Source organism: Hyposmocoma kahamanoa, unplaced genomic scaffold (genome assembly GCF_003589595.1).
Source record: "Hyposmocoma kahamanoa isolate Upper Pololo Valley unplaced genomic scaffold, ASM358959v1 78, whole genome shotgun sequence".
NCBI lineage: Eukaryota > Metazoa > Arthropoda > Insecta > Lepidoptera > Cosmopterigidae > Hyposmocoma > Hyposmocoma kahamanoa.
The window spans coordinates 4,693,285-4,720,849 of record NW_020653945.1 but is presented as its reverse complement, the minus strand read 5'-3'; the positions used below and the strand labels follow the sequence as shown (position 1 = coordinate 4,720,849).

Genomic DNA, 27,565 nt, shown 5'->3' with positions numbered 1-27,565 from the left:
TATTTACTGAACAACAGAAAAAGGTATTTAGCACGTGTTGACTAAAATCGCATATTGTAAAAGATTTATGCATCATGTATAACCCAGGACGACAGCAAAATGATATTGATAGAATAAAACATATAGGGACACTTAATGGACATGGTTTAACGGCGTTAAATGGTACCTCTGTTATGAATTTCCAGTGACAGTCATAAGCGATCGTTTAAAATATATGTATAGCTCTTGTGGTCGTATGCGCCCAGTTAGACGAGGCGAAAGTTTTCGCGCGGCCATCGCGCGGCGATCGCCTAGTTACCACGCCTTTTTTTAACTGCCTCCGTGGCCGAACGGTTACCATGCCGGACCGCCACGCAGAGGTCCCAGGTTCGATTCCCGGGCCGAGAGAAATAGTTGTATGGCCTACAATTATTTCTCTCGTGAGTTTGGGTGTAATTTGTGGTTGTCTATGCGTGTGTCCATGGTACCCGCGACACAGGGTTTCCCTAGTGCGGGGCTATGTTGAGTGTGTGCGTTATTTATTTATTTATTTATTTTTACATTAAAGGCGAATCTGAATTCTATTTACTAGGCAACACCATTTAGATTCCTCTGAATAATAAAACCGCCCGGCCGCCGCGTAGACCAAATTCAAGCCAAATTCGCTCGCATGCACGGGACGCTCATTTAAGTTAAAACGTAAAGCTAAACGAATAGAGCGTATTTTGCCATGACAGATGCACGTGGCGCTGCGCAGCGGCAATGCGGACTCCGCTCGGCGAAAGCGCGGCGGCCGCGCGGGGTGAGCGCGTTGAAATTCGCGCCCAATTAATTCGCCCTAAGGGGCGTTGTATACTTTGCCATGCATAATTATATATTTTTTTTTTTATAAAAAACCGAAATCTCAAAAGTATATGGACTTCATCTATTTGCTAAGTTTTACTGAAATCGGTCAATGGAAAGTGGATGAAATTCAATTAACGGGATTCATCCCATATTTTCCACCCTTCGAAGTGGAATATTTTCTTCAAATTTGAATGATACTATTACTGAGGTACCCTTTTTCCGACAAAAAAAGAATAATCGAAATCGGTTCACAAACGTCGGACTAATTGCGTAACATACACAAAAATAACAAACAGTCGAATTGAGAGCCTTCTTTTTTTGAAGTCGGTTAAAAGTTGTCAGATATTTTACGCGGTCTGTAGCGACAACTGTTACTGAGAGTACAGAGTAGAGGCTGACAAATGCTTTCTTGTATTTCGTGGCATTATAAAAAAAAGTCGGTCACACACTGTGTCATTTAGTGTTTGTCTTTTTTTATCAAAATTGTGGTTGTTATTTTTACACGATCGCTAGCACCAACTGTGGTGGTACATGTTAACTAACTTCTTCCTTTATCCTATTATAAAAAGAAAACTGTTACTATTGTGTTTTAGATTTTGTTTTTTTTTTAATGTAAATCGCGGTTGTTTTGGCCCATGATGGCAATGGCATGAAAGAATTTGCCAATCGATATAACAAATTGAGTGTAAGAATGTTAACTTCTTTAAACTTATCTCTCAGATGGGCTCTACGCGATTTAAACTTTATGAATTGTTCTATGTTCGCCGGTCTATCTTAATTAGGCACAAAGTCGTGGTTGTTTTTTTGCTACGTAATTCTTGCATATTTTTTGCTGGGTGTAAGGTATTTCCATAATTCACTATACGTTTTTTTTGGTAACAAAAAAAAAATCGACTTTTGAGTTATTTATAAGAGATGATTGGCATTACTTTTAAATGCACTTTTTATGTGTTTCGTTTTTTGTTTTTTGACGTTGTGAATTCTAACTTCGGGTCATTAAAATTATTGTGATTTCTTACCATTAAAAATTCTGTAATATACATTCAATATTGAATTGTTTACGGTATTACAATGTTTACTTAGATGTAAGGTAGTCGACCTGATCGATAGAACTGTGCTATATTGACTGATTGGTAAGTATTCGTATGGACAACAAATTTTTTTTCTTGTCAAATTTACTCTGTTTTACATGTCAAATAACGTGTTTAATATTGATTGTAATAAATTGGGACTTGTCAACTTTTGTCTCAGGGTGATGGACACAGTGGCAGTGCCCCTCAGGTGTTTGCGGTTTAAGGTTCTGAGTTGCAATTGTTATGGACAGGCGTGTCGCTTATCACCAGGCACATGACTTGTTTGTCCCGTATGTTGTTATTATTATATAAAAAAAGAAAAACTTTCATAGATTTCTCACAGATAGCGCTATGGCAAAAATACGTTAGTCCAAAAACGAAGATAACGCTTAGAAAAATTCGTAGGGTCTGCTGACAAGCTGTAGTAGTCAGTTGGTAGAGTGGTGCTTCTGGTATGGCACAGACGTAGGTTCGAGTCCAATCAGATTGATGGAATTTTACTTTGTGTTCGATTTTTGTATTAATAAAACCTGTTTAATGTCTATTGTTGCGGTAGGTTTCTAACACCTTGTAAATAAAAAAAATCGTTTATTACCATATATGTACGTATACATATACTCATAATTTTGTTTATTTTCCTTTTTTTAACCAACTTCAAAAAAGGAAGAGATTCTCATTTCGACTGTATTTTTTTATGTGTATGTTACGCGATTACTCCGGCGATTATTTGTGAATGATTTTGGCGATTTTTTTTTGTTGGAAAGAGGGTATTTCAGTATTGGCTACATTTAAATTTGAAGAAAATATTGTACCTCTAAGGGTGGCAAACTAAGGGTCGTATTCTAGATCTCTACTCAATGCTTAAGTCAGGATTGCACTGGAAACACAAGCACTGGAAATACGACCCTAATGGTAGGGACTTGAGTATGATTTCGAGCGCTTTAAACCATACTCAAATCCTGACTTGAGCATTGAGTAGAGTTCTAGAATACGACCCTAAGAGATGAATCCGGTTTCGCGCACTTAACCTATAAAACTTGGCAAATAGATGTTATTTCAATAAAAAAGACAATAGGCAAACTTTTGAGGTCGGTATTTTTTTAAATAAACAAGTCATTACTAAACTTATTTTTTCTCATCGGCCATCGGACAAATTTAATATCAAAGTATTCCTAATTCTTATTACGTTTCACTTGTCCTTTATCCCTGAGGTCCATTTCCAAATTGAATTTAGCAATATTTGCTCATAATATTCTTCAAATTGCCTTAAACAAGCGCTTCTAATGGCGATATGCCATCTCCTGTGACAGTATCTTTAAAAAAAAACCCTTTTTAAGGGTTAGGGACCTCGTTTTATTGCGGATTTGGATACAAAATTGTCATGACATTGCACGTGTTTATGTAATGTTTTCTCGAGATTCGGAGCAATAATCTTTTTATTACCTCATTCGTACTTAACTTTATTGAGGTGGGAATTTTAATGCTTTTTTCGTAAAAGTTGAGTACTGGCTGTTTGCACTTGAACTTGGTTTACAATTGCGCTTTGTAACTCTCATTTCGAGTTTGGTTTTGTGAAGAAAGTGTTGTGTCTTTAAGAAATTAACTTTATTCTGATATTTTATGTACGTAATTGTTAAATTTACTTATTTAATTTTAATAATTTCTTAAAAATTATTCGTAACATTCTAAATTTAAAAGTTGGTGTTCTTTTTTTAAGTGTTGTGAATATGAATGGATATTACCTAAAATCATGGACGCTGCGACTGGCGGCGTGAGTAATTAAATAATGTTTTCATTATATTTTTATTTGGAAAACATACAATTTACAACTTGTACACAAAATTATAATACAATTATGAAAACTAAATGAAAAAAAAACAAGTAACATCAATTACCTACATAATGGACTTTACAAATTTAGGACAGGACAAATAAAATATATCTGTATCTAAATGGTTCTTATTGTACGCTTTACAAGCTCTAAACAAGAAAGCGTTACTTAAATATTTAATTTTACAAGTAGGCGCACAAACGAAAATTATATCTAGGACATTATATACCGAACCCCATTGGTACAGTCCGCTACAGTGGTACTTACATAGTCTTGCAAAACTGCTAATTTCTAGGTTTATTTCATCAATTTGTAGTATTCAGGTTGAAATATACTATTGATTTGAAATATAATGTTCACTTTCTATCTTTAAATAAAGAGAAACCCGAAAATTTGTACGTTTCTTAATGATACGTAAATTTCAACTTACCGCTTCTCCTAACCACATAAACAAAGTTTTTGAAATTTTTTCATGTTTTTATATTTATTTATATAACCCAGATACAAAAATCGTGCTACATGGTGTAATTTACCCATTGGAGTAAAATTAGAAAAAACTATTCGATTCTAAAAAGGCGATCTTTCATTACTTTTATAGCAATATTTATACACATATCTTCCAGCAAATTCTTCCGTTTTGAATCATGGCGGTGTATTGTCAAATACAACTGCTGACTTGTATCGGTTTCCTCTGAAACAGAACACCACTGTATCGAATGTCAAGTACTTCTTATAATTACATTTGTCAATACGCGAGGCTTTCGATGTTTTTGCTACCTTAAGCTATGTTTAGGGTTCGTTACGTAGAAAATGTTGAATTATCGTTCTTCATAATACAATATTCCGTATTTTTAGATTTCTAATTTCAAATTCTAACTTACGGAATTTGATTAGGTCCAATGTACGCGTCATCCGTATTAGCATCGGATATGAAGCAATTCTTTTTGCGAATCTACAATTTTTGTAAATTTTTTTTCAAACCAACTAATGTTTCGGGTTTCTTTACGGGTCCCGTGGTCGCGGTTGACTGAGCTGGTGTCATCAATCAGATATGTTTAATATTAATGCAAATCCCTATTTCCTAAGTATAGTTACGGAAAATATTAATTTCACTACCTTATTTTTAATTTACCAAAGAACATGTTCCAATTCACACTACACACGATTTGCAAAATGTTGTAACAATATGCATTTTTTCTTAAATCAAACTTATGAAAAGTAATACGAAAGTAATATAAGGAGCCCGTGACGTTGATTGGTGTAAAAAACAGATGTGTAGAATCGCGAAAACCCCAAGAACACCAAATCTTTTTAAAATTCGCGAAGTTTAAAAGTTCGAACGCATTCAAAACAGTATTCCTTTGTTTGTCAATTAGAACATCCACGATTAGCGTATGGGTGACAATGAGTATATGCTAATAAATAAAACACAAGACGCTTTTTGCACATTTACGTACATCTCTCTACCTTTTAGTAACAAAACATACTTTTTTTTCTTCCATTACAGCAACAACATTAGCAATACAATGGCACAGTTTTTTTCGACGTCAATTTTTGTACAATCATTTGTCTGTCTGACATCACTTACAGTGACAACGAACTAAAATAATAAATTATTACAATTTTCCTGTCTTAACGCTTCGAATATCAAATTTTTCACGTTAGTCATGCATGTTTTTATTGATTCGGTAATTTTGGAAAAGACCGAATACCAAAATGGCCACTTTCTTATGATGTCAAGGGACGGGACCCGATAATGCGATGATAATGCGGGATGCGATACCCATAACAGTTGTAGTGCCTCAGAGCTTTAAATTGCAAAGATGTGAGGAGCAGTGCCACTGCGCCCGTCACTCTGAGACACTAGTTGACAAGTCCCATGTACCTGTAGTTACATCAGCATACATATCCTTCTAAACCGGAACTCAGTAATGCTCACATTACAATTCACTCACGGATATCTATTCCTGCTAACTTTCAATTGCTATATTGCCAATTTAAAATGTTATGTAACATTCAATAGTTGTATCTAAATTCACGACATTTATTACTCTGTCGTCCGCTAACAAACGCGACTAAGTGACAAAATAATTTGTTGAGATATCATAAAAAACCATAACCCAGTTTTAGAATATTGAAATCGTTTAATGATAATTCAGCTGTGCATCATTAGGGTAAGTTTCGATTAGTCGAATACGTTAACTATTTTTAAATGTTTTTAAAAGAGAATTTCGTACTCTATCTTTTTCTATTTAAAAGGGATATTTGACCATTTGTCAATTAACCGCATTTTAGTTAGTGGACGGCAGTCATTGACCTACGGCAGTACTATAAATACGACGGATACTATAGCATTACACTAGGAGCTTTAAGAGAAATAAACAACACCTTTAAGGGCGCGTTCCCATTATGTCGTGACCTTTTATTTATCGTTGGACGACTGTCGCGTCTAGCCTGTTTCTATACCACGACTGTCTGTCGTGACTGTGTCGTGGAATGTCGTGTCTAGCTGGTCCCACTTGATCGTGACGACAATTAATTTATCGGTTCACTGCAGCCGCCTTGTCGTTTGCACGACAGAATCGTTTGAAGCTGCGATTATCTGTCGTCACATTTTTATCGTGACGGTTTATTAATGCTCTTCCCATTGTCACGACAGTCTGTCGTCGTAACGTCAAAAAAGTCGTGAACGATAGTTAATCGTGTTGTTCTATGTGTGAACAACTTCATTTAAATGTATAAGCCACGGCACTTTAAACTGCACGACTATCTGTCGTCACGACATAATGGGAACGTGCCCGCACTGTTGAAATACCATTTTATCTGCCAATTTAACGGAATCTACTATTTGTTTCATCAATAAAACCGTTTCGACTCCATTAATGTTTTGTTAGTCTAAGAGCCATGCATTAGTCGGTTGTCAATCCAACCAGACAGCGTGATGACATGTATGACCCTATGATCACACGCATCGACCACGCCGTCAACAGGTGTAATTGAAAAAAAATCCGGACATAAAAAGCTTCAAAGTAGATAGTATAAACATCAGGTTGGAGGTTATTCAACGAAATGGAACTTAATATAGTTGAAATTAGATATATTGTAGATTTAATTAGGTATCCACAAGGTAGGACGTCACGAGAGGTAATAACTAATATAAAACAACTAAATAATTTTCATGGAAACTTTCTCAGGAAAATGGTGAAGTCGAGTTTTGCATTTATTTTCTGTTGTAATCGGTGATACAATGTAGATGGAGTCTCATTACAACAGTCAGCATAGTACTGTAATCCATACTATCCAAACAAATGTTATAAATGCGAAAGTAACTCTTATCTCGTATCATTTTCACACCTAAACCGTAAAATCAATTTTTATGAATTTTGGTATAGAGATAGATGGGATCTAGAAGAAGGACGTAAGCTACTTTTTGTCGCAAAAACTTTAAATAGGGTGGCAGTTTGTATGGAGAACCAATCTGACCGATCTGAAAATTCATGTTTGTGCCTTTTGTAAGAAATGAACGAAACAAAATACAGTATAGTACAGTAGGTTACTCGAAGTACTTATTTTACGCAGACGAAGTCGCGGGCACCAGTTAGTATTCAATAAAAGTAAAAAATTATGTATTTTGGTTGTAACAAAAAACTGCTTCAAAGTATTCACATAAATTCTTTATCTTCCTCCACCCACTAGATTACGTGCATAATGCATTGAATACTAAACAAATCAAAGTCAGTATATTGTCGTTGAAAATCTGCAATTGATATGTGACTCCATTCCCAATGCGTCGCCGAATAAATTCCACATCAAATTACCTGAGAAGCCGAGTCTTGAATTTGAGAAGAGATAGGTATCGCCATTGCGTATTCCGGTGTCTAATTTTATTTTTATTTTAATTTGTCATAGTTATTATAATTGACACAAAGATCGAACATTTTTAGTAGCAGTAGAGCTCCTTGTGAAAGAGTTCATCCAGGGAAGTACTGCCACCTTACCTATTTCTGCCGCCAAGAGGTAATGTGAGCATTACTGCCCTCCGGTTTAGAAAGGTAAGGGTGCTGGTGAAATTACAGGCACATGGGACTTGTCAACTTATGTGTCAGGGTGACAGGCGCAGTGGCATAGCCCCTAAGATCTTTGGGATTTAAAGCTCTCAGTGACACTGCAATTGTTATGGATAGGCGTGTTGCTTACCACCACGCAAACGACTTGTTCGTCCCGTCATTTAGTATTATAAAAAATAGAGAACGAACTTAAAGAAAAATGAGATCTGCGATCCGGCTGCACTTGAACCAACGACATGTTTTCGTCTAACGCGGGCTATCGCTCTCCCAACTGTGCTACGGAAACGAGCAGAGCAACAGACCTTATTATAAATTTCCTGCGCTTGCTGCAGATCTGTGATCCTGATGAAAAACTGAGAAAGTTTTTTCTTCACTCACTTTTTCTTTAACTTTGTATCGCAGGTGCCACACACATAGGTAGACAACCACAAATTCAGAAGAGAAATAAATGTAGGCCATAATATATATTTATGGCCCGGGAATCGAACCCGGGACCTCTGCGTCTAGCACGGTAACTGTTCGATCACAGAAGCAGTTAAACGTTGTATTAATTAATTATAACAACAAACTAGTGGAGTAGGTACTGTAGCGCAGGCTGGTTAGATTGTATTTGTATTTGGAACTGTATAAAAAAATAGAAGGTTTGTGAAATGAACAAATGAACATCGAGAGAGTTCTGGACAAATCTTCAAACTTCGAACGCTCACCTTAAATATTTAATTATAAATCTTAGAATAATAACGCATAGAAACCTAGTCCGCACACGCTAAGTGAGGCAAATTGAAGCGCGCCAAAAGGGCCTACACGAGCGGGCGGGCCTTCAGTGCTCAAGGTCAACTTGCACCGCGAACAGCTCAAGAATTTTAGCTAAAAATGACGAAATGTGCGGTAAATGAGTTTAAAATACGTCAGACAATCATAAAATAGATACTAACATCACATTCCACAAGTAAGTAACGCGTTTCAACTTGTATTTGTATATAAATATTCATTAAAACCGAAAATTAACATTACTACTAAAAGTAGCCTACATGAATTTGATTTTTGCCTCACTTGTGACAGTTCGTTTGATATGAAACTATCATTGTATGCGTTATTATTCTAAGTTATAAATATATTCCTCGTTTTTTATTAAGCAGTACCTCTCACTAAGCTAGAACCACGGTTACGCTCCCACAGTATTTTCACAAAAAAATATACACATAAATATTGTCAAAGTTTGTCAGTTGAATAATTGATTAACGGTGCCGATGAAAATCATACAATTAATTATTTTGTTGGCACATTCTCAATTTTTTTTTCCATGCATCTATCACTTTTTTATTCTTCAACCCAAAAACCTGCGAGTGTAACATGAGCTAGTATAATGTAATATCATATTAGGAAAATCGAATACTTCCATACAGAATAAATAATATTGTGCCATCATCGATATTGAATGCAATTATAACAAAGCCGAGTTAACTCATCCGTGTCTAATCGACACGACATTGATTCATATATTGCTAGTTTTTACAACCAAGCTTTGGATGAAAAGTCTAGACGTTTGTAATTTATAAATTTTGCGCCCGCGCATCTCAATGATCCGTGCAATCACAGGTTCATTCCTCCTTTTCTAGCTCAAGTTTAAATCAATGATACTTTAGTCATCGCACCTGATACCAGGACTAACCGCGAGTAAAATTTTCAACGCACGAATCGCGCACCGTGTCGTATTTTTGCACTGATGCAAAAAGTAGTTAAAGTTATCCCAAATTGAAATTTAATGCTAATTTTGTAAAACCGCTCAGCAATATGTTGATATGTTCCTAGATAGAATTTGGTTCACGCTAGATTTAATCAATTTGTCGACGTTCATTGCGCGTCAAAAATTTCATGGAATTAAAAAAGTGTTTTGAATTGATTAATGACTTTAAATTTATTATAAAGAATCTCTCAAAGTAATGATTTCGAACAATGGTTCGTAGAGTACTAAAAATTAATGTAATATCAATTAGCTACTGACCATTAAAGAAGCGCTGTAGATAGCAATTATTTGCAAAAGTTCAGACGCATTAAGCTATTAGAAACATCGTAGTCCCAAATGGCTATTGATAACAAAATAATTAAAAACGATTTACTATTACACAGTACGTATTTGATACATCAAAATCGTCGTGATTGTATTTGCTATGGCCAAGACACAAACTTCAGACGGCATTACTTCGTCTAGACTTTCGGTCATTGCCAGGGGATGATTCGTAACTTTTAGAGACTGTGATTGTTTGAATCCATTATTTATTTATTTTTTATCTGGCTGCGTAAAATCGATTTCTTTGCCGTTCTTTTTAAATGTACACTAGATTGCTGCTGTAGTGTTATAATCTAGATCTTGTCTTAGATTGTCTAAAATTTGGTGCTTGGTCACGGTCTGGGATTATTTGGGTGCTCTCATCATCTCGCTCAATTTGTACTGTTAGTAGGTTCCTTGTATTGAAGTCGATAATATTGGTGTTGGTACACTGTCTAAATTTCTTTTAACTTAATCCAAAATTGAGTTTATCGACAAGCTAATTGTAATGCAGATGTCAGAAATGTTATCTGATATTGGGTGGTTCCGAATATGACACACTGCCGTTGACACGCGTGTTGGTCATGGTCAATAAGCACGTTGCCTTTATTTGTTGACTCGTTAGGTATTGTGCTGTCCTTATCTAGGATGACTATAACCTCTTTAGGAACTGCACATTTGAAACTATTGTTAGTTGTGTTAGCAAAAAATATGACCGTTTTTATTACAAGATGTAATTCACTAATACATGACTTCTCATTGGTAAAGGAAACATGTTTAATATATTGCAGATTTATTATTACGTTTCACGTTTGTGTGAAATTGTCACTTTAATTTACGACAGTATGCAGCACCTCGTTACCACAAAGGGCTATTTGCTCCAACCGCTTAGTAAATGCTGCCGGGCCATCATCAGCTATTCAACCGGTCTTTAGAAGTGCTCAACCGTGTTCGCCTCCGGCTTATTTACTTTGCCAACACCTACTTGAGGGAATTTTGCAAGAGGCCTCAACTCGTCTTTAATTTTTTTCTACTATTGACACTAGTCAGTTTGCTAAGGCTTTTTGCGAACGAGGCCCGGTAGGGTTACCTGTTGACATACGGTTAATTGATTCAACAATAGTGTACGTGAGGTGAACGGTTTGTGCTTCTTAATTTAGATGTTAGATTTATCGAAATATAACATTGCAAAATTTTCAATATCACGTAAATTTTCTTTTTTTGAGTTTAATTCTTAAATTTTTGGGAGTGTTACTAAAAAAACTATGGTGAAATTAAAACAAACACGAGTTCCGTGATTTGGAAATTTATATGCAAGGCAAGTAATGGCATTTGAATAACACAGTACGGAGACTACTGCATTGGCTTATCTATTATTGCAGTGTGAACGTGATTCGCTTACCGACACTAGCAGGTCACAAAATCTACGATTCTATTACACCAATCAATCTCCAATCTCAGATTTAGTCTCTACAAAATTTCTAGCTTTTTATGCGTCTGCCGTGCGAGGTTAACAAACTTCGAATTTGATTGCTCATTCGTCTTACATCACTGTGGTTTCGGTCCGATTGAAAATTTTCTTCCACTTTTCTTGTTTTTTTTATGTGTCAATACTCCTTTTTTTGTATATCTATGGTCAATACTTGCAACCGTCTTTGTCTGTAGCCATTTATCTGTCTTTGTTGTTTAATTCATCCGCAGCTTTTTTTCAATTATTTCGATTGTGGTACAATTGGTCTCTTTTATAGTTTCCATTCCAGACCTCACCGTACGTGGACCGTCCGTTACATTGTGTACAGCTTTTTGTCTATTCTTTTTGAATAGACCAATTGTGACTAAAGGAAGTGTCCAATTTGCTTGAACTCTATGTACTCTCAACTGCTGCGACTCGCTCTATCACGCTATGTTTGACTTCCCCATTGAAAAACATAATTAGCTAACATATATATAATATATAATTAACTTGAGAATTGCCTCTTTTGCCACTCGTAAATTGCTTAAAAGATTTGGTACTTTTTGTTTAATCTTAAGTGAACACGAAAATTCTGTAAAGAAAGATTGCGGCACTTAAGCAATTTTAGTAAACGTGTAGCGTTCATTACCAAAAAGTGAATGACACGTTGATGTGCAAAATTTTCGACCAAGATTTGTCTATTCATTGGATTGCGTAAAAAATAATTCGCATAATCAAAATAGCATTAGTGAAACAAAATTGCTCGATAACATAATTTATTTTTAATATCTACTGGATTAGTCATGGACTACTTATGGATTGCGCTTAATGAAGTCTTATTTTATACATTGCATGGGTATCATCTATTATCTGTTTTTTTGTACTTGGTTATATTTGGCAGTGTAATATAAGCCGGTCATCTCACTTCTGATATTTTAACGACCACACTGATTTAATCAGAATAACGTCCCGCTGAGACATCAATTCTGCATACAAAACTACCTAAAATTTCGTTTGTTGGTTTAGTCGGTACTAAAAAAGTTAATGTCTTGAAAGTAAAATTTACAAACCTGTTGTAATCGTAAATAAGTCGCCAAAGGCATCCTTGTTATCCTTTCGCATATCAGCTGTCCGCGTGGTATCCAAAACCAGTTGCAGAGCTGCAGGCAATATTCGGCTTACGTAATGTAACAATATGCATTCGTTTTCGACCAAGACCAAGGCCACTGTGTCATCGGCCACTAGGGGCGGGGCGTCTCTGCTAAGTCAATATCTCCTTAAGTGGCAGTTGTGAATTAATAACCGTGCAGGTTGCTTATGCACTTTCAATCTTATTTCAGCTGCCGTTACTATTCTGATTCATTCATTCATATAAGTATCTTGGTTACTTGGTTACCGTATTCTACAACGACACTGTATATCATTGATTGAAGGGCGTAAAGAAATGCAACACACTGTAAATATGTAGTGTAATGTATATCTCTGTATATTACGTGTAAATCTCTCCTTTATCAGCAATATTTATTGTGATTGCAGTTAACTTAAAACATTCAAGTTTATATCCTCTTGTATCCTTTCTTATGTCTTCGCTTGACGTAGGCGTCACAACCCAATTCTGTTTCAAGTTGAATTATACCAAAATCTTTCCAAACTCGACTCGTCTTTTGTTATTTCCTTAAATATGGTTTGGTTTTTGTCCGCGAAACTACCAATATATTTCACCCACGCGGACGAATTCTATGCTGCAACAAAAAAGGATGATTATTTTACTGACCAAAAATCATATTTGGTAATGGCGGCCCACGTTAAATGCTGAATGGTTTACTAATGCGTATGTTCTACATCTAGATTACATAGGAATTGCTATAAAGCGGGTTCATGTACGGAATACTGCTGTGAGTTCACGCGAAGTGTGCTTTTTGCAACAGTCGCGGCTTTTGTACAAAAGCTCCCATTAAAATTGTCAACTCGGTGTCATATTTGACGATAATAAACAGCTAAGTGCACGTTTTATGTCTTTATGCATAATTGTTTTATTTCAAGTCAAACTTGAACTTATGCTTATTCGACAAAACCGAGACGTTGTTTATTAAAACCATCACAGAAAAAAATAGATTTTAATCAAGTCAACTAGCTTCTTGACAGAATCAATCACAACATAATTAAATTCTTTACTTAAAATTGTTGCTGTAATCTCTATAGGGAAACAAGTTGCATTTTTTTTTTCAGTGATTTAGCTATTATTCCATCTTCAATCGTGCGATCGTGCTATGGACGCTCTACATTCATTAACAGGTGCTGTTCTGTTGCCAATAACACCAATCAGATCCTTGTGTTATAAACTATTCTGATGATGATTAATTGAAAATGTTGTGTATAAAAGTCGCTGACAAATCGCATCGCTAATAAAACGCAGACGCTGTTTATTGCTATGTTTTTTCAGTGTTTTTTCCACGCGTTTCGCACAAAAGACACAGGTGCTCGAACTTTCAAGGACTTTTTGGTTCCGCTTCAGGAGACTTGGTTGGTTCGCAGTGATTGCCAAATTTCGTTATATCTGTTTTGCTCGTTTTGCTGTAACGCACTGAATTTGAATAATAATGTGATATTGCAGATCCGTTACTTTTTCCCATATCTTTAAACATTATTAATTCTCAAAGCACTACGTAAAATACTTTTACAGAGTAGGTGCCGTAGGTTTATTTATATCGATATCTGGAGATAAGTCTCGGCGTCTACTTCCACGGTTCGTCTCGTTTGATTTATACATGTTTTGCACTTTATTTATGCGACTATCGTGCTCTGACTGACACTTGGTTTTTTGTCTACAATCCCCCATTAACATGAGAAGAAGTGTATGTATGTGAGAGGAAATTTTTGAAACAGACTATACGTATTAGACGTGTAAAAAATTAGCTATCTTTGACAAGTCTGACTAAGTATTTAAACATAAATCATAAATGTTTAGTTTCCGTCTTGTGGGAGTCTTCCTCCTGGACGCGAATTTACCTTGGTCGATCTGGGAGTCTTTAAATAGGCTTGTGACTCAAGTTAATCGGAGAAAGGACAATTTGTTCAGTGGGGATTTTCGGATAGTTCCAATCAGGATTGTTAGTGGTACAATTCTAACGGTCCGGTCTCATGGTCCATTTCGTATCGTGCTCTGCGTGCCCTACCACCTGCACATTTGAGGATATAACGGTGGCTACTAGCGACGCGATCGGAGTAGCCGAGTTCTGGGCCAAAATAATATAGTGTATGCCATTGATACAATAAGGAGAAAAATTTCCATACGGAACAGAAATGCAATCCTTACGTTTTTACTATGTTCTTTTGGCATAAAGATTTGACTTAACACCTCTTACTTACCTTTCAAAACCGGATCGCAGTAGGCAATGTTGGTATCACTGCTTGGTGGCAGAAATTGTGAAGTGGCAGTTCTTCCCTAGACATACTTTTTCACAAGGAGCTTTGCTGCGACAAATAATCCTGAAGAAACATGACTGCATGACGAAGACGGTCAATGACCCTTGAAAGCGTTTATGGTCTACACACTCTCTTTAGAAGAGACCAATGCCCGGTAGTGGCACGTATAACAGGTTAATAATGAAAAAACCTATGAAGTAAATAAAAGAGCTTAGAAAGACGTAGACCAAGTCCTTGATATACGTAGCCACATATTATTGTCTTCCGCCAGCATATGACGTCGAAATTAGTAGATTCAATTTGTCAATAGTTTTTGCGCCATCATAATTGCCTGTTTCGTACATTTGTTTGTTTTTTATATTTTTAATAAGAATGTTTTGTCTAATGAGCGTATGTATATTTGTAATTTTAACACTGTACTATGAATTTACCTTTACTGACAAATGTGGGCAATTTTTTATTACACTTTTTATATGTATATATATATATATTATTACTTATTAAAATTTTTATATATAATTTTATAGCGTCTGTAACTTTCTAAGTTACGTACAATGTTTATTGGCAGTATCTCTTGCGGTAAAGGAAAACATTTTATGAAGACGGTTCATTACACTTGGAAAACGTGTGCCACATTGCGGCAGCGAAAAAAGAAAGTAAAAAAAGGAATTCTTAATACAAGAATCGAACAAAAAAGAATAATTCCTTCGACTTGACAGGACCAGTACCTGCGGCCACGCTATACGTAGCGTCGCTCTACCAACAGAGCTACAGGTTGAGTCAGCAAGTCGACGAAAGCGTTAGTGAAACGCGCGATTGCATCGATGCAAACGCGCGACTTCATCGATACAAATGTGCGACTGCAAGGACTGCAAGATGCAGTCGCATGTACGAAAAATCTGTATAGGTTTATGCTTATTGTTTTGTTAATAGTAAATTTAAAAAGTGACACAAATAAATAAATAAGTTAATTAATTAATTTAAAACAATAATAGTAATAATAAAATTGTTTATTTGAATAACGTATTGTACAAATGAATAACTAAAGACTAATTATGCGAATAAATGTAAAATATAACACATATACCTGAACTAGGAGAATCCTGTATTTCAGGTAAAAAATACTAATTATACTATGAATATATGATGATTAAATTATAAACAAAAAAATTATTGAAACATAAACAGAACAATTATAATAATTAAACAATGTAATGCAAATCATAACCTATTACGCTTAAATTAGACAATATTTATTTTGGGATAGTTAATAAATTCTCTGTATCATCGTAGGACATATTTTGAAGGAATTCTTGGAGAATTTTCTTAACCTTTATGTAACAAAAATGATATATGGCCAGTTTGGCATTTAATTTATTCTACAAAATTGGACCAAGAAACACGAAAAATCTTGAAATAAACACATGTTTTGATGATACAATTTTGGGGCAGACAATATCTTTCCGTCTTTTGTTAGTGTTTTCAGTACTATATATGCAATGTGCTGTTTGAGAACTGTGGACTTAATAAATAATTACCTTACAGTTAGTTAAAATTTTAAAAACTTAATATTAAAAACGTGTATCACGTTTCGCGTTTAAAATCACTGCAAACGCGCTGCTACAATTCGCCGGGTGTAACCGCTCTTAGAGATTTACGAACCTTCACACTCAAAAAGGTGGTAAAACATCGTGAAATTCAATAGAATTAAACATGCTTTATATATTACCGACCGATTTTGTTCATGATTCGTAACGCAACGAAAATCAACAAGAAAGAAATCCCATAAGATATTAATGACGAAAATATTTTAATTAAATATCCATTGTTACTAAATTGGAATCTTGAGTTGATTGTACTATCTGTAATGAGTCCGTCATGGTACAATGGTTTTTGCCGCGACTATTTATTGGCTACCGTCGATGAAGTTAGATATCATTACATTTGAAATTTACTCGATGTCGAAGCGATGTCTACTTTTTTATTAATATTAAAGTTTGATGTTCAGGGACGCCTATAAACTTCATGTAATTACTTAGAGCTAAGCAACGTCGACGACCTTATTCTCTACTTTTGAATATTATGGTTTTGTCATCAAAGCACTTTTAACTGTGGAAGTAGATTTTTACTTATTTCCTTTCTAACACACGCTAGTTGGCTACGCCTTGTTTTAAAAGGAAGCATTCAAAAGTAAGCTCTCTCTCTTGTTCTTTAAAATACAAAGTGTAGCGGTACATGCGGGCAGCGCGGTGACAGCGCACCGTGTTTTGTTTTTTCTACATATTTTACAAAGTGTACTCACTGTACGGAGTTATTGTTAAAGTACATTATTCAATGTTTCATTTGGAAACAAGGCATTATGGAGCAGGGTAGTAGCAATGTGAATGAACGACAACTTAATGCTCCCACATGGGGGACAATTTGTCGGCGACTGTTTATATTTATGTCGGTAACGTAGAGCGATTATCACAAGGCGCCTTCAAATTAGAATCTTATAGGAGTGCTGCAGTGGCGTGTCTCTGTTACCTCACTATTAATTTTCATACAGTATCTGGAAGGACAGCTGCAGCGCCACTGTCGCAGTAACAACGCGTGTCTTGTGTTGGATACAAGCAACCGGCAATTACAAGCGAATATTATATTTTCATACAAATTGCGATTGCGGCAACCGGCGACAGTGTCCAACTGCTGCAACTGGCGACTGCGTCGATTTCATATCAATATACGTTTACGCGCCTTAGTGAAGTAAGACGTAACACGCGGCTGCCGCGCGTCATTTGCGCCACTGCAACGCATCTATAAGGGTCTAATTTGACGGCACCCTTAAGAGTCTATACTACCTCAGCTCGGATTGAATTTTTTCGCGTATTACTACGGTTCTTTTTGCTCAGGACAAGCGGCAGGGAGCCTGGCTTTATTTCAGAATTTGTTTTTTACAAATGAATTTAAAGCCATTTCACAATTCCGCGGTAATTTTGTGGTTTTTTTTTTCTATCGTGAAAATCTTGTTTTCGTACACCGTATAGTAATCAGTGTATCCTCAATTTTACTAAAGCTATTTGAGGTAGTATAGACTCTTAATTATATTATTTGCTGACAAATATATGTACCATAGCCATGAAAAGTAATATGTTGGCTCGCCAATTTGCACAATATTCAGACTACGTAAAAATAAATCTTCGGTACTTACTATCGTTCTACACTATCCAACTGTGGTATCAGTATACTTAGCAAGCTTTTGACAGACTCAGAGTGCAATATTATAATAAAATAATGGGTTGGTGTTACACTGCGCCTTCACTGGCTGTGTAGTGCGTCTGGCATGTTTGCTGTGAATAGAGAAGATTGCGTTTTCGCCATAATGTTTAAAGGACATTGAACTTTGTTACGAGAGTGAACGATACGGCCAATAGTATTGGCTGATTTGCTTTTTAATTTATTAGTAAGGACAGTACGCACTCACTAAAGTTAGTTTCACATAAAACAAATTATTCATATTTTTGTGTCCAATTTATAAATATAATGAATTTTATTTGCTATGGTAAATTATTTACCTAAATGTACATTTTACTTTTTATTTATTGAATACACGTATTATGTTACTCACTGTCTTATTGTACTGAGTACATTTTCTAAATTTTTTGATACTGAACATTATTTTCTTGTTGTTCCAGGAAAATATTGACCCATCTCCCTACAGTCTTTCTCCAGTCTCAGCAAAATCTCAGAAGCTCCTTCGCTCGCCTCGCAAAGCGACCCGCAAGATCTCGCGGATCCCATTCAAGGTTCTGGACGCCCCGGAGTTGCAGGACGACTTCTACCTGAACCTTGTTGACTGGTCTGCACAGAACGTCCTCAGTGTCGGTTTGGGAAGCTGCGTTTACCTCTGGAGTGCTTGCACTAGTCAGGTAAGAAGACTAAGTAAGATTCCATTTAATTAATTCATTGTAAACTTTCGGCGAAACTTTCGGTGTAGAAGGCTCTAAAGCTATTTTGATCTTACTTCTAAATCTATACCTAGGCAGGATTTTGCACCAACAGTGAGTCTCATATTGGATTACTTTACGTACTAACTTCGTATTTACGTTCTAAGGGTGTTTTTAGATTAATATTTTTATTTATTTATTCAGGTAAAAAACAGTCGTATAGATGTACAACCAATGTCTAAGAACAGTGTATATAATTAGTCCTATGGTATTCATATATTGAACCATAATGATATGGGTAATTTTTAGCTTAGTTTTCTCTACCTAATTTTGATGGCAATTTTTATTATTTAAGTATTCCAGTACATTATCGTGAAATATTAAATAGTATTTTACACTCGAATATTAGATAACTTAATGATAGTATTCTAGAATATTTAAATAATAAAATTTGCCACTGTAATGAGGTAGAGAAAAAAACTCGTATATATGACATGAATTGTTGTGCAATACGTGACGGATACACAATAATATCTACAAAACAATACTAATGTTTACATCATATAGACACTTGTCATAAAAACTACAAAAAACTTTTAAACGTAAACAAAATGTCATTATCTAAAAGTATTGTAAGAAAATAATACCTAAAAAATCTGATCAGCCTTGCAATTGAGTTGATAGTATCAAATAGAAAAGAATGAAATTTTAACATTAGCAATGGTTAAATTATAAAGACGCTTTGTCTTTTTTACATTACCCGCATATAACGCAGTATCGTTCGTCACCAATGACGCCATATTCACGTGATTACTCACCATGATGACAGACACTATCACGTACTACGCATACCCCTTTACTTTTTAACTAAAATCTACTCATTTTGAGTAAAATCGTCACACGTGTTTTGAAATGTAAAAAAAAAATTGTAAATTATGCTCTCCTCTGTTTTGCAAACATCCATCACTGACGATGACCAACTCCCAACAAGTAGCTGGTCTGCTCGTTTGCCTCCTACTTTATATAAAAAATATGTGTCAAAACTAGACGTTTGTAAACCAGATATAAGTCAAAGTAAATAACATTTTTATTTTAGTAAAACTAGTATAAATATGCTCGTATTTGTAATACGATCGTTATTGTGGCTCGATATGGTGTGTTTGTTGATAACAGAAATAGTTGCTTACAGATTTGCTCGATTTTTGACGTTTATTGGTGTCGCTAAATCGAACAAATTTGCAGGCACCTATATCTAATTTAATTCCACGGTGTAGATCGACAAAAAGTGCGGTTCCGATCGTCTGTTGCCTACACATTTACTTGATTTGGTCTGATAGTACGTGTCGATGTACAAATAATACGTTATCGATCGATTGTTTCTTACATATAAGCTCGATTTTATCTGATCACACGTGTTGATCGACAATAAACATATTTGTTTCTCTTCTTACACATTTACTTGTTTTATTTGATCACACGTTGTCGATTGTCATAAAATCGAACAAGTCTGTAGACATCTTGTCACTGTTTTCTAAACGCATGTTGATTTTCCTCACAGGTGACCCGTCTCTGCGACCTATCATCAGAAGGCAACGCAGTGACATCCGTCGCGTGGAGCGAACGCGGCCACCTCGTGGCTGTCGGCACGCAGAAAGGACACATTAGCGTTTGGGACGTTGCTGTTAACAAAGAGGTATAACAATCTTTTGTTGACCATTTAGTACAATACAAATCGCATCTTTAGGATGAAAATGACTTCATTAAAAAATTAACAAAGAAAAACACACAGAAAATCCTTTCAATCTGACCGCACTCGAATCAGTATCTATGCCTAACATGAGCTACCTCTCTTCCAACTGAGCTACAGACTGAGTCAGAAGATCTTACGAATTTTTTAAATATGGCTTCTGTGCGTCTTATCTTTGTATTGAGTTAAAACGACTTCTTCAGTTTTATGAATGTTTTATCATTGTTTGCCAGGATTAACAAAGTCCATTACCTATTATAGTACTTCGAGAGTAATAAATCTGTCGCTGTTAGTTAAAAGGGCGTATGTAACATTTAAAAAAAAAAATTATGTATGCCGTGATCAATAAAAAAAGACCGATCTGTCACTATTTTTATTTTTTCCTACGTGGATAAGTTATGAAGTTACCGCAAGATAAAAGTGGATATTTTTTAATTTCATTTCTTTAAACATTATTTTTTCGGTTTTGTGTTTTTGTCACAAGCGCCCTTTCTACCAAAGCGTGAAACATACAGAGCGGGTGTTTTTCACATTTAACGGCGTCAGAAATAATGTTAAAATGTCACAAATCTTATTTTGTGTATTCCCAAAAAGTTGAGTTTTTTAGCCGATTTCCAAAAAAGGAGGAAGTTCTCAATTTGACTGTATTTTCTTTTTGTATGTACATACATACCAAAGCGTTATCACGGTACATTTACGGCATTTGTGAACCGATTTTGATTATTCTTTTTTGTTGGAAAGAGGGTACCTCAATAGTGGTTCCATTTAATATTCCACCTCTAACGGTGGCAAACTAGGGGATGAATGACATTTGAGGTCGGTTTTTTAAGTACTCTGTACTGAGATTATGTGTTGGGTTTCTTTCATACTAAAGGTGCGAAATACTCTATATTGCACGTAAGAACAAAATACTGATACCACCATCATTTTATCGCGCACATATACCTTCACGCAAATTTGTGCCTTGATTATTTGATTTACACGAGTTAATTAGTTCTTTTCTGTTTTTTAAGAAGTACATTCCTTGGCTTGTTTGATAGTTGATACAACAACTCACCAAGCAATGTATTTGGGAACGGGAAATGTTAAAAGTTTTTCCCCAATTTATTTCGCCATTATCTAAACACGACGACCCCAATAACACTGGAAGCAATATTATCCGACGAGTCGTCCAATTTAGAGGGATTTGTTTCGAAGTAATCACAGTTGTCTGATCACAGCATTAGACAAAGTTAATGGGCCGTAACTAGGAAGGTCAGATTTAGAGGTAAATGAAACAAAACTGGCCTAAAGTTACCGATTTGGAAGTAATTGCGGTTTTCAGAGAAAATGGATGTTGTGGATTGGGTACGGGGATTTTGCAAACAGAATGCGATCGTGCGTTCACACATTCCCCGTTCCGATTTCGTGTTTTGACTCTTCTGGAATACCGTATCAGATATTTTTTAACACCTTATGCAAAAAGACGGAAGTTACAAGTTTGAAGCCTATGACATGTCTGTGCATCTGCATCTGTCTGGCATCGAAGCTTTCAAACGGCTGGACGGAACTTAAACCGTTTTTTTTTATTTGAAGGCTAATTTAAATTAGTATAATTATATTCGATTAATTACTTATTATTATAACCCTGACCGAAGCCGTGGTAGCCTAATGGTTTGACCTACTGTCTCTCAACCAGAGTGTCGTGGGTTCGAATCCGGGCTCGCATCTGAGTTTCTCAGCACAGAGCAGAGTGTCGTGGGTTCGAATCCGGGCGAAATTTAATTTGAAACATATCATGAGCTTTTCGCTGAAGGAAAACATCGCGTTAAAACATGCACGTTGAAGAAGGGTCATAACCCTCGGAAAACGTGTTAAGTCCCCAATCCGCATTGGGCCAGCGTGGTAGACTATGGCCTAAGCCCTCGCCTGAAAAAGGAGAGTCGTGCCCAGCAGTGGGACGTACAAATGGGTTGATGATGATGATAACCCTGATTAATTAGGCTTATTATTGATACAGGGTTATGATCGAACAAATACAAAGAAAAAAATCCTTCGATCCGGCTGGACTTGTACTAGCACCTGTTTGCCAGACCTGAGCTAACCGCTCTCCCAACTGAGCTACGAAACGAGTCGGCAGACCTCTCGAATTTCTCGCTGTGCTTGTTGCCGATCTGTTTTTGATTTAAACGGCTCTTTTGACGTAGCGCCATCTTTGAGAAACCTATGAAGGTTTTTTCTCCACTCAGCCTGGTACCTTTACAGCTATCAGCGGCTGACAAGAGATGTCGCTTTATTAATTGCAATATTTATTTTATTGAATATCATGGTTTTATTACCCTTCATATTTTTAACGGACTTAAAACAAGGATGATGCCAATTCGACTGTACTTTTTGAATTACGCGATTACTTTGTGAACCGATTTTGATGGTTCTTTTGTTGTTCAGCAGTGTATCTTTTTAAATTTGAAGACAATATTCCACCTCTAAGGGTGGCAAACCAGGGGATGAATCCGGTTTAGCGCACTTACCGGTAACCGATTGCAATAAAACTTGGCAAATAGATATAATTCCACGAATTTTTATAAAAAAGGTTTTGTGAAAATACTCCACTACTTTGGTGTTATTAATGATATAAAAATCGTATAAACACAAAGAAAAATTTCTTCGTTCCGGCTGGATTCTAACCAGCGTCTGTCGTCTCAACGTGGCTACAAGTCGAATGTACATTAGACTAATATAGTATTAAAAAAAAAACATTTCAAACACAGGTAACCAAACTACAAGGGCATATTGCGCGTGTGGGCGCTCTGGCGTGGAACGGCGACATACTTAGCTCCGGCTCACGGGATAGGCATATTCGACAAAGAGATACTAGAACACCACGTGAGTATAATAAATGATAGTATAAAGTACGATATTGTTGGCGATTCTCTATGCAGAATTTGTCTGTATAGATGCCACCGCAAAATAGTATTGTTTAGTTTCGGATTGACGGGTTTTGTTCCGGATTGACGGGTGGCAAACACTACAGGCACACGGACTTGAGATCTTATGTCCCATGGATGAAGATCTATAATAAATTAGCTTTTAAGTTCGATATTAAGTGATAGCGAGCTTTTCTGTATAATAGTACATAGCACATGATGACTTGAATATATTTTCTCATGGTCGCTAAATATGAATATTTGTAGAAAAATATTTAATTATTACGTAACTCAAAATATATAAAATTCAAGATTATGCTGTTGCTGAACGTAAAATTTGAATCTGCACCTGAATACAACCGTCATTACATTATTGTGAGATAACAGTCTGTACAAGTCTGTAATCTGGACAAAACAGTCCGTACTCAAAAATATAATAAAAATAAATTGCTTTTTCCTTTTTTTTTTAATATACTTGGCAAGTAGGATATTGTTTAGATGTGTGTCATAAACTTTAATTTGTACATAAATTTTAATAATCTTCCACGGGAAGTGAGTGATACATTTTTCATCGATTCTGAAAAAATACACTTAGAGTGTGATATATGAAAATAACATCCAAACATAAATAACTATGCGCTTTAGTATCATTTAAATTAATATTGTAGACAAAAAAAATTGAATGTGAGTTACTCCACCATTGCACTGATAATTTCAAGTGGAAGAGTAACCACATTTCGATGACAACAATTATGTTGTGTGGTTTTTGAAAAGACCGAAATGTAAAGTAACTTTTGTACCGAAGGTTGAATTTTAATCACAATAATTTCTTTATAGCGGTCCAATCATCGCGAATCCTGCAAGGCCATAGACAAGAAGTGTGCGGCCTGAAATGGTCCCCGGACGGTCAGTCTTTGGCGTCGGGCGGCAACGATAATAAACTCTTTGTTTGGTCTATGGTAAGTTTTCAAATAATTTTTATTACTAATGCTTTACAAAATGTTTTAATTTACGTAGGCGTGAGATTCGTGGTTTTTATTCCGGTATGGGAAGGTATCAATTATGATGTTTTTTGCGGTTATGAGCAAAAAATATTATTGAATTATAATTTTATGTATTATTATTGCATGCTCGTTCTTTTCTAATGTTCACAATATGATATGACGGCACATGTGCTATCGAATAAGCTGGTGACTGTATCTTGTTCATACCATATTTTTTTGTATCTTCATATTCCAGCACTCAACATCACCAGTGCAGACGTACTCCTCGCATGTGGCAGCCGTAAAGGCCATCGCGTGGTCTCCTCACCAGCATGGTCTCCTGGCATCTGGCGGCGGAACAGCCGATCGCTGTATCCGCTTCTGGAACACACTCACCAGCCAACCAATGCAGTGCGTCGACACCGGTACGTTATATTTTTATACGTGGTGTCATTAAAAAGAAAAAAATAATTCTTTAAAACCAAAGACTAAGAAATTTATAAGGTCAGTTGACTCGGGCTGTGGCTCGTTACTAAAGAGCAGTATTTTCACGAATATATATATATATGAAACTTATGGTAATGAAACATAAAAAAAAAATTTAAATGCGCCTGACATTATTTTGATTTGGTGATAAAAAGTGACGAGACGAACAATTTCTCACAGAATGTGACTGTCTTTTAAAAAGAAAATTATTACGTCATGTTAATTTTGCTGTAATGTTTTCTACTGAAAGCTATTCTGTTTGCGCCTATAAATGTTTGCAATCAAATATCAAAGAACCTGTACAATGCCATTATAATAACCTTATTGCGTATTGCTATGCGAAATTGTCTAGGCCCATAATGAGATACAAGACATGAACTGTTTTATAGCTTGATTTACGGCATATTGAATTTATGTTGTAATTATTATAAAACTGAGGAACAATTGTTACATACACATTTGCCGTTCTGAAGGTACAGTCAGCTTCAAAATTGTCTAGACACGGCGAGTCATTTCGCCTTTTTAAATTCACACGAGTTTTAAAATTATAGTGAAACAAAAGCTTCAGCGTACTAGGATGACAAAAATCCGTGGTAGTGAGCCGTTTTACTCATTGCAGGTTGACTTAATCACAGATTATTAATACAAAGATCGAACACTCAGAAAAAACACAGAAAAAATTCCTTCGATCCGGTCGGATTCGAACCGACGTCTTCTTGCATACCGTGCCAGACGCTATACCAACTAAGCCACGGAACGAACCAACGGACCTCACGAATTTTTCTATGTGCCTGCGTCGTGTCTTTGTACTTGGTCTTTCAACGACTTTATAGTCGTAGCGCCATCTATGAGAAATCTATTGCAGATTTATCACCCAGTTAGTACCTTTACAGCTACCAGTCCTACAATAATTGCATATCAATTCAATAAAAATTTAATTAATCGAAGATGTTTGAAATAAATATTGTAAATGATACAAATGATGTGTACAAATGTTTATTTACGAAGAGCAATCCCTATCTTGCTCATTCTTCTCACAGGAATGTGCCTTACAAACACGCAGTAGAGTTTAAACAATATGATGATATCAACTGTAATTTGCTTACCCATGATATCAATATTATTTTATCCTGAAACTGAAATTTGAATGAATGAATGAAATATACTTTACTGCATATAAAAATTACAACAACAATGGGACCTGTAATGAATCAGAAACGTTAGTTTCATTACCAAAATCCAACATCCTATTAATAATTTAGATGGAATTTTCCAAATTATCATTTTTCAATATTCTGAAGACATCCATCTTAATTACCCTGTAAATACCAAAACCATGAGTTTGTTGAAATGTACCGAAAATTTGAGCTCTGTTGAAGAAGGGGAATTTGAATAACCCCAAATTGTACTTTTCGGGAAACACAGCTATAGAGTATTCCATTCCTTTGCTGTACCCATCAGAAAGGAGGAAGCAAAGCGCTTAGAGCGAATAGATGGTATATCAACAACATAAGGATGGATAAATTTCTTTATGAAGGTGTACACAATAGAAATAACTTCTAGATTTAGTACCTCCCGTTGGTTCTGGCTGAAAACCAACGCCTTAGGGAACTTCGGCATATGCTGAGTCAGTGCCACTTCACTGCTATGAGAAAAAATGTTTTTAATTTTTCCTGTTGTATTCAATCTGTATTTGTGTCATACTAGTGAATAAAGTATTTATCTATAAATCAATCAGTAACAGTGTTAGATTGTAAACTGTTATAACTTTTAAACAGGATCCCAAGTGTGCAACCTGGCGTGGTCAAAGCATTCCAGCGAATTAGTGTCCACACACGGGTACTCTCAGAATCAGATATTAGTGTGGAAGTATCCTTCTTTGACACAGGTAAGGACTTTTTGTACCTTTATATACCAGTTTCTAATAACAAAGAATAAAGAACCGTTTCAATGTGAGTCCTGTGCCTCAACCATGAGATTAAATTGACAGTTATCGCTAGTGACCGCGTAAAATCTTTATTTATATACAAAATGTTGTTTCTTCTTCGCCAGAGGCGCTGTATAATTTGCCATTCAAAATTGTGAAGTAATTTACCCGCTCGCTAGCGACAACTGTCACAGTAAACTCGTGGTAGAGGCACTACTCACTAGCATCAATGTCTCTAATTACGAGAATTAAAAAAAAACTTGTCTATGGTATTATTTATTTTGCGTTTATTATGGTGCACGAATATACCTGCACAACCGTTATTTTTAAATTAAAAAACAAAAACAAATCGGTGCTGGTGGACCAAACCAAAATAGTTCATTTTCAATCCCCGACGCAAAAAAGGAGAGTTATAAGTTTAAAGCCTTTGTCTCCATTTGTGTGTTTGTCTTCGTAGCTCCTAGCTCCCAAACTGGTGGACTAATCTCAAAGTGATTTTTATATGAAGGTTAATTTAAACACGATGGCTCGTAGCTTATATTTGATAAACATCAGTTCAGCTATTTCAGATCATCATCTCCCATGTAGTGTAAGGATCTCAGACATAAAATAAATATTTAAGAGTCGATACAACCTCAAACGGCTTTCGTTGATTCCGCATAACACTGACAATGTTGAATCAAATCACTTTGGAAAAAATATTACACACAATTTTATTGGAAATTTTACAAGAAAACCGCTGTATCTTTTATTTATTTATTTATTTGCATTTTACATGTAGTGTTATTATAGTATCTTAGAACTATGTTAGGAACTACATGCGATACCCTGTAAGGGCGTTGCAAAGTACTTATGATATACATTT

General features: G+C 35.7%; 1 protein-coding gene across 1 annotated transcript in view; it reads left to right on the top strand.

The window, feature by feature from the left end:
* LOC113233259 (fizzy-related protein homolog) overlaps positions 1 to 27,195 on the top strand; it is a 45,842-nt gene extending 18,647 nt beyond the window's left edge. The window contains exons 3-9 of the mRNA XM_026468314.1: positions 18,400 to 18,633; positions 20,210 to 20,344; positions 23,149 to 23,263; positions 24,142 to 24,263; positions 24,544 to 24,712; positions 26,552 to 26,725; positions 27,158 to 27,195. Of these exons, the coding sequence (XP_026324099.1) occupies positions 18,400 to 18,633; positions 20,210 to 20,344; positions 23,149 to 23,263; positions 24,142 to 24,263; positions 24,544 to 24,712; positions 26,552 to 26,725; positions 27,158 to 27,195 (987 nt within the window). The remainder of the gene's footprint in view (positions 1 to 18,399; positions 18,634 to 20,209; positions 20,345 to 23,148; positions 23,264 to 24,141; positions 24,264 to 24,543; positions 24,713 to 26,551; positions 26,726 to 27,157) is intronic.
* Positions 27,196 to 27,565: the final 370 nt, after the last annotated feature.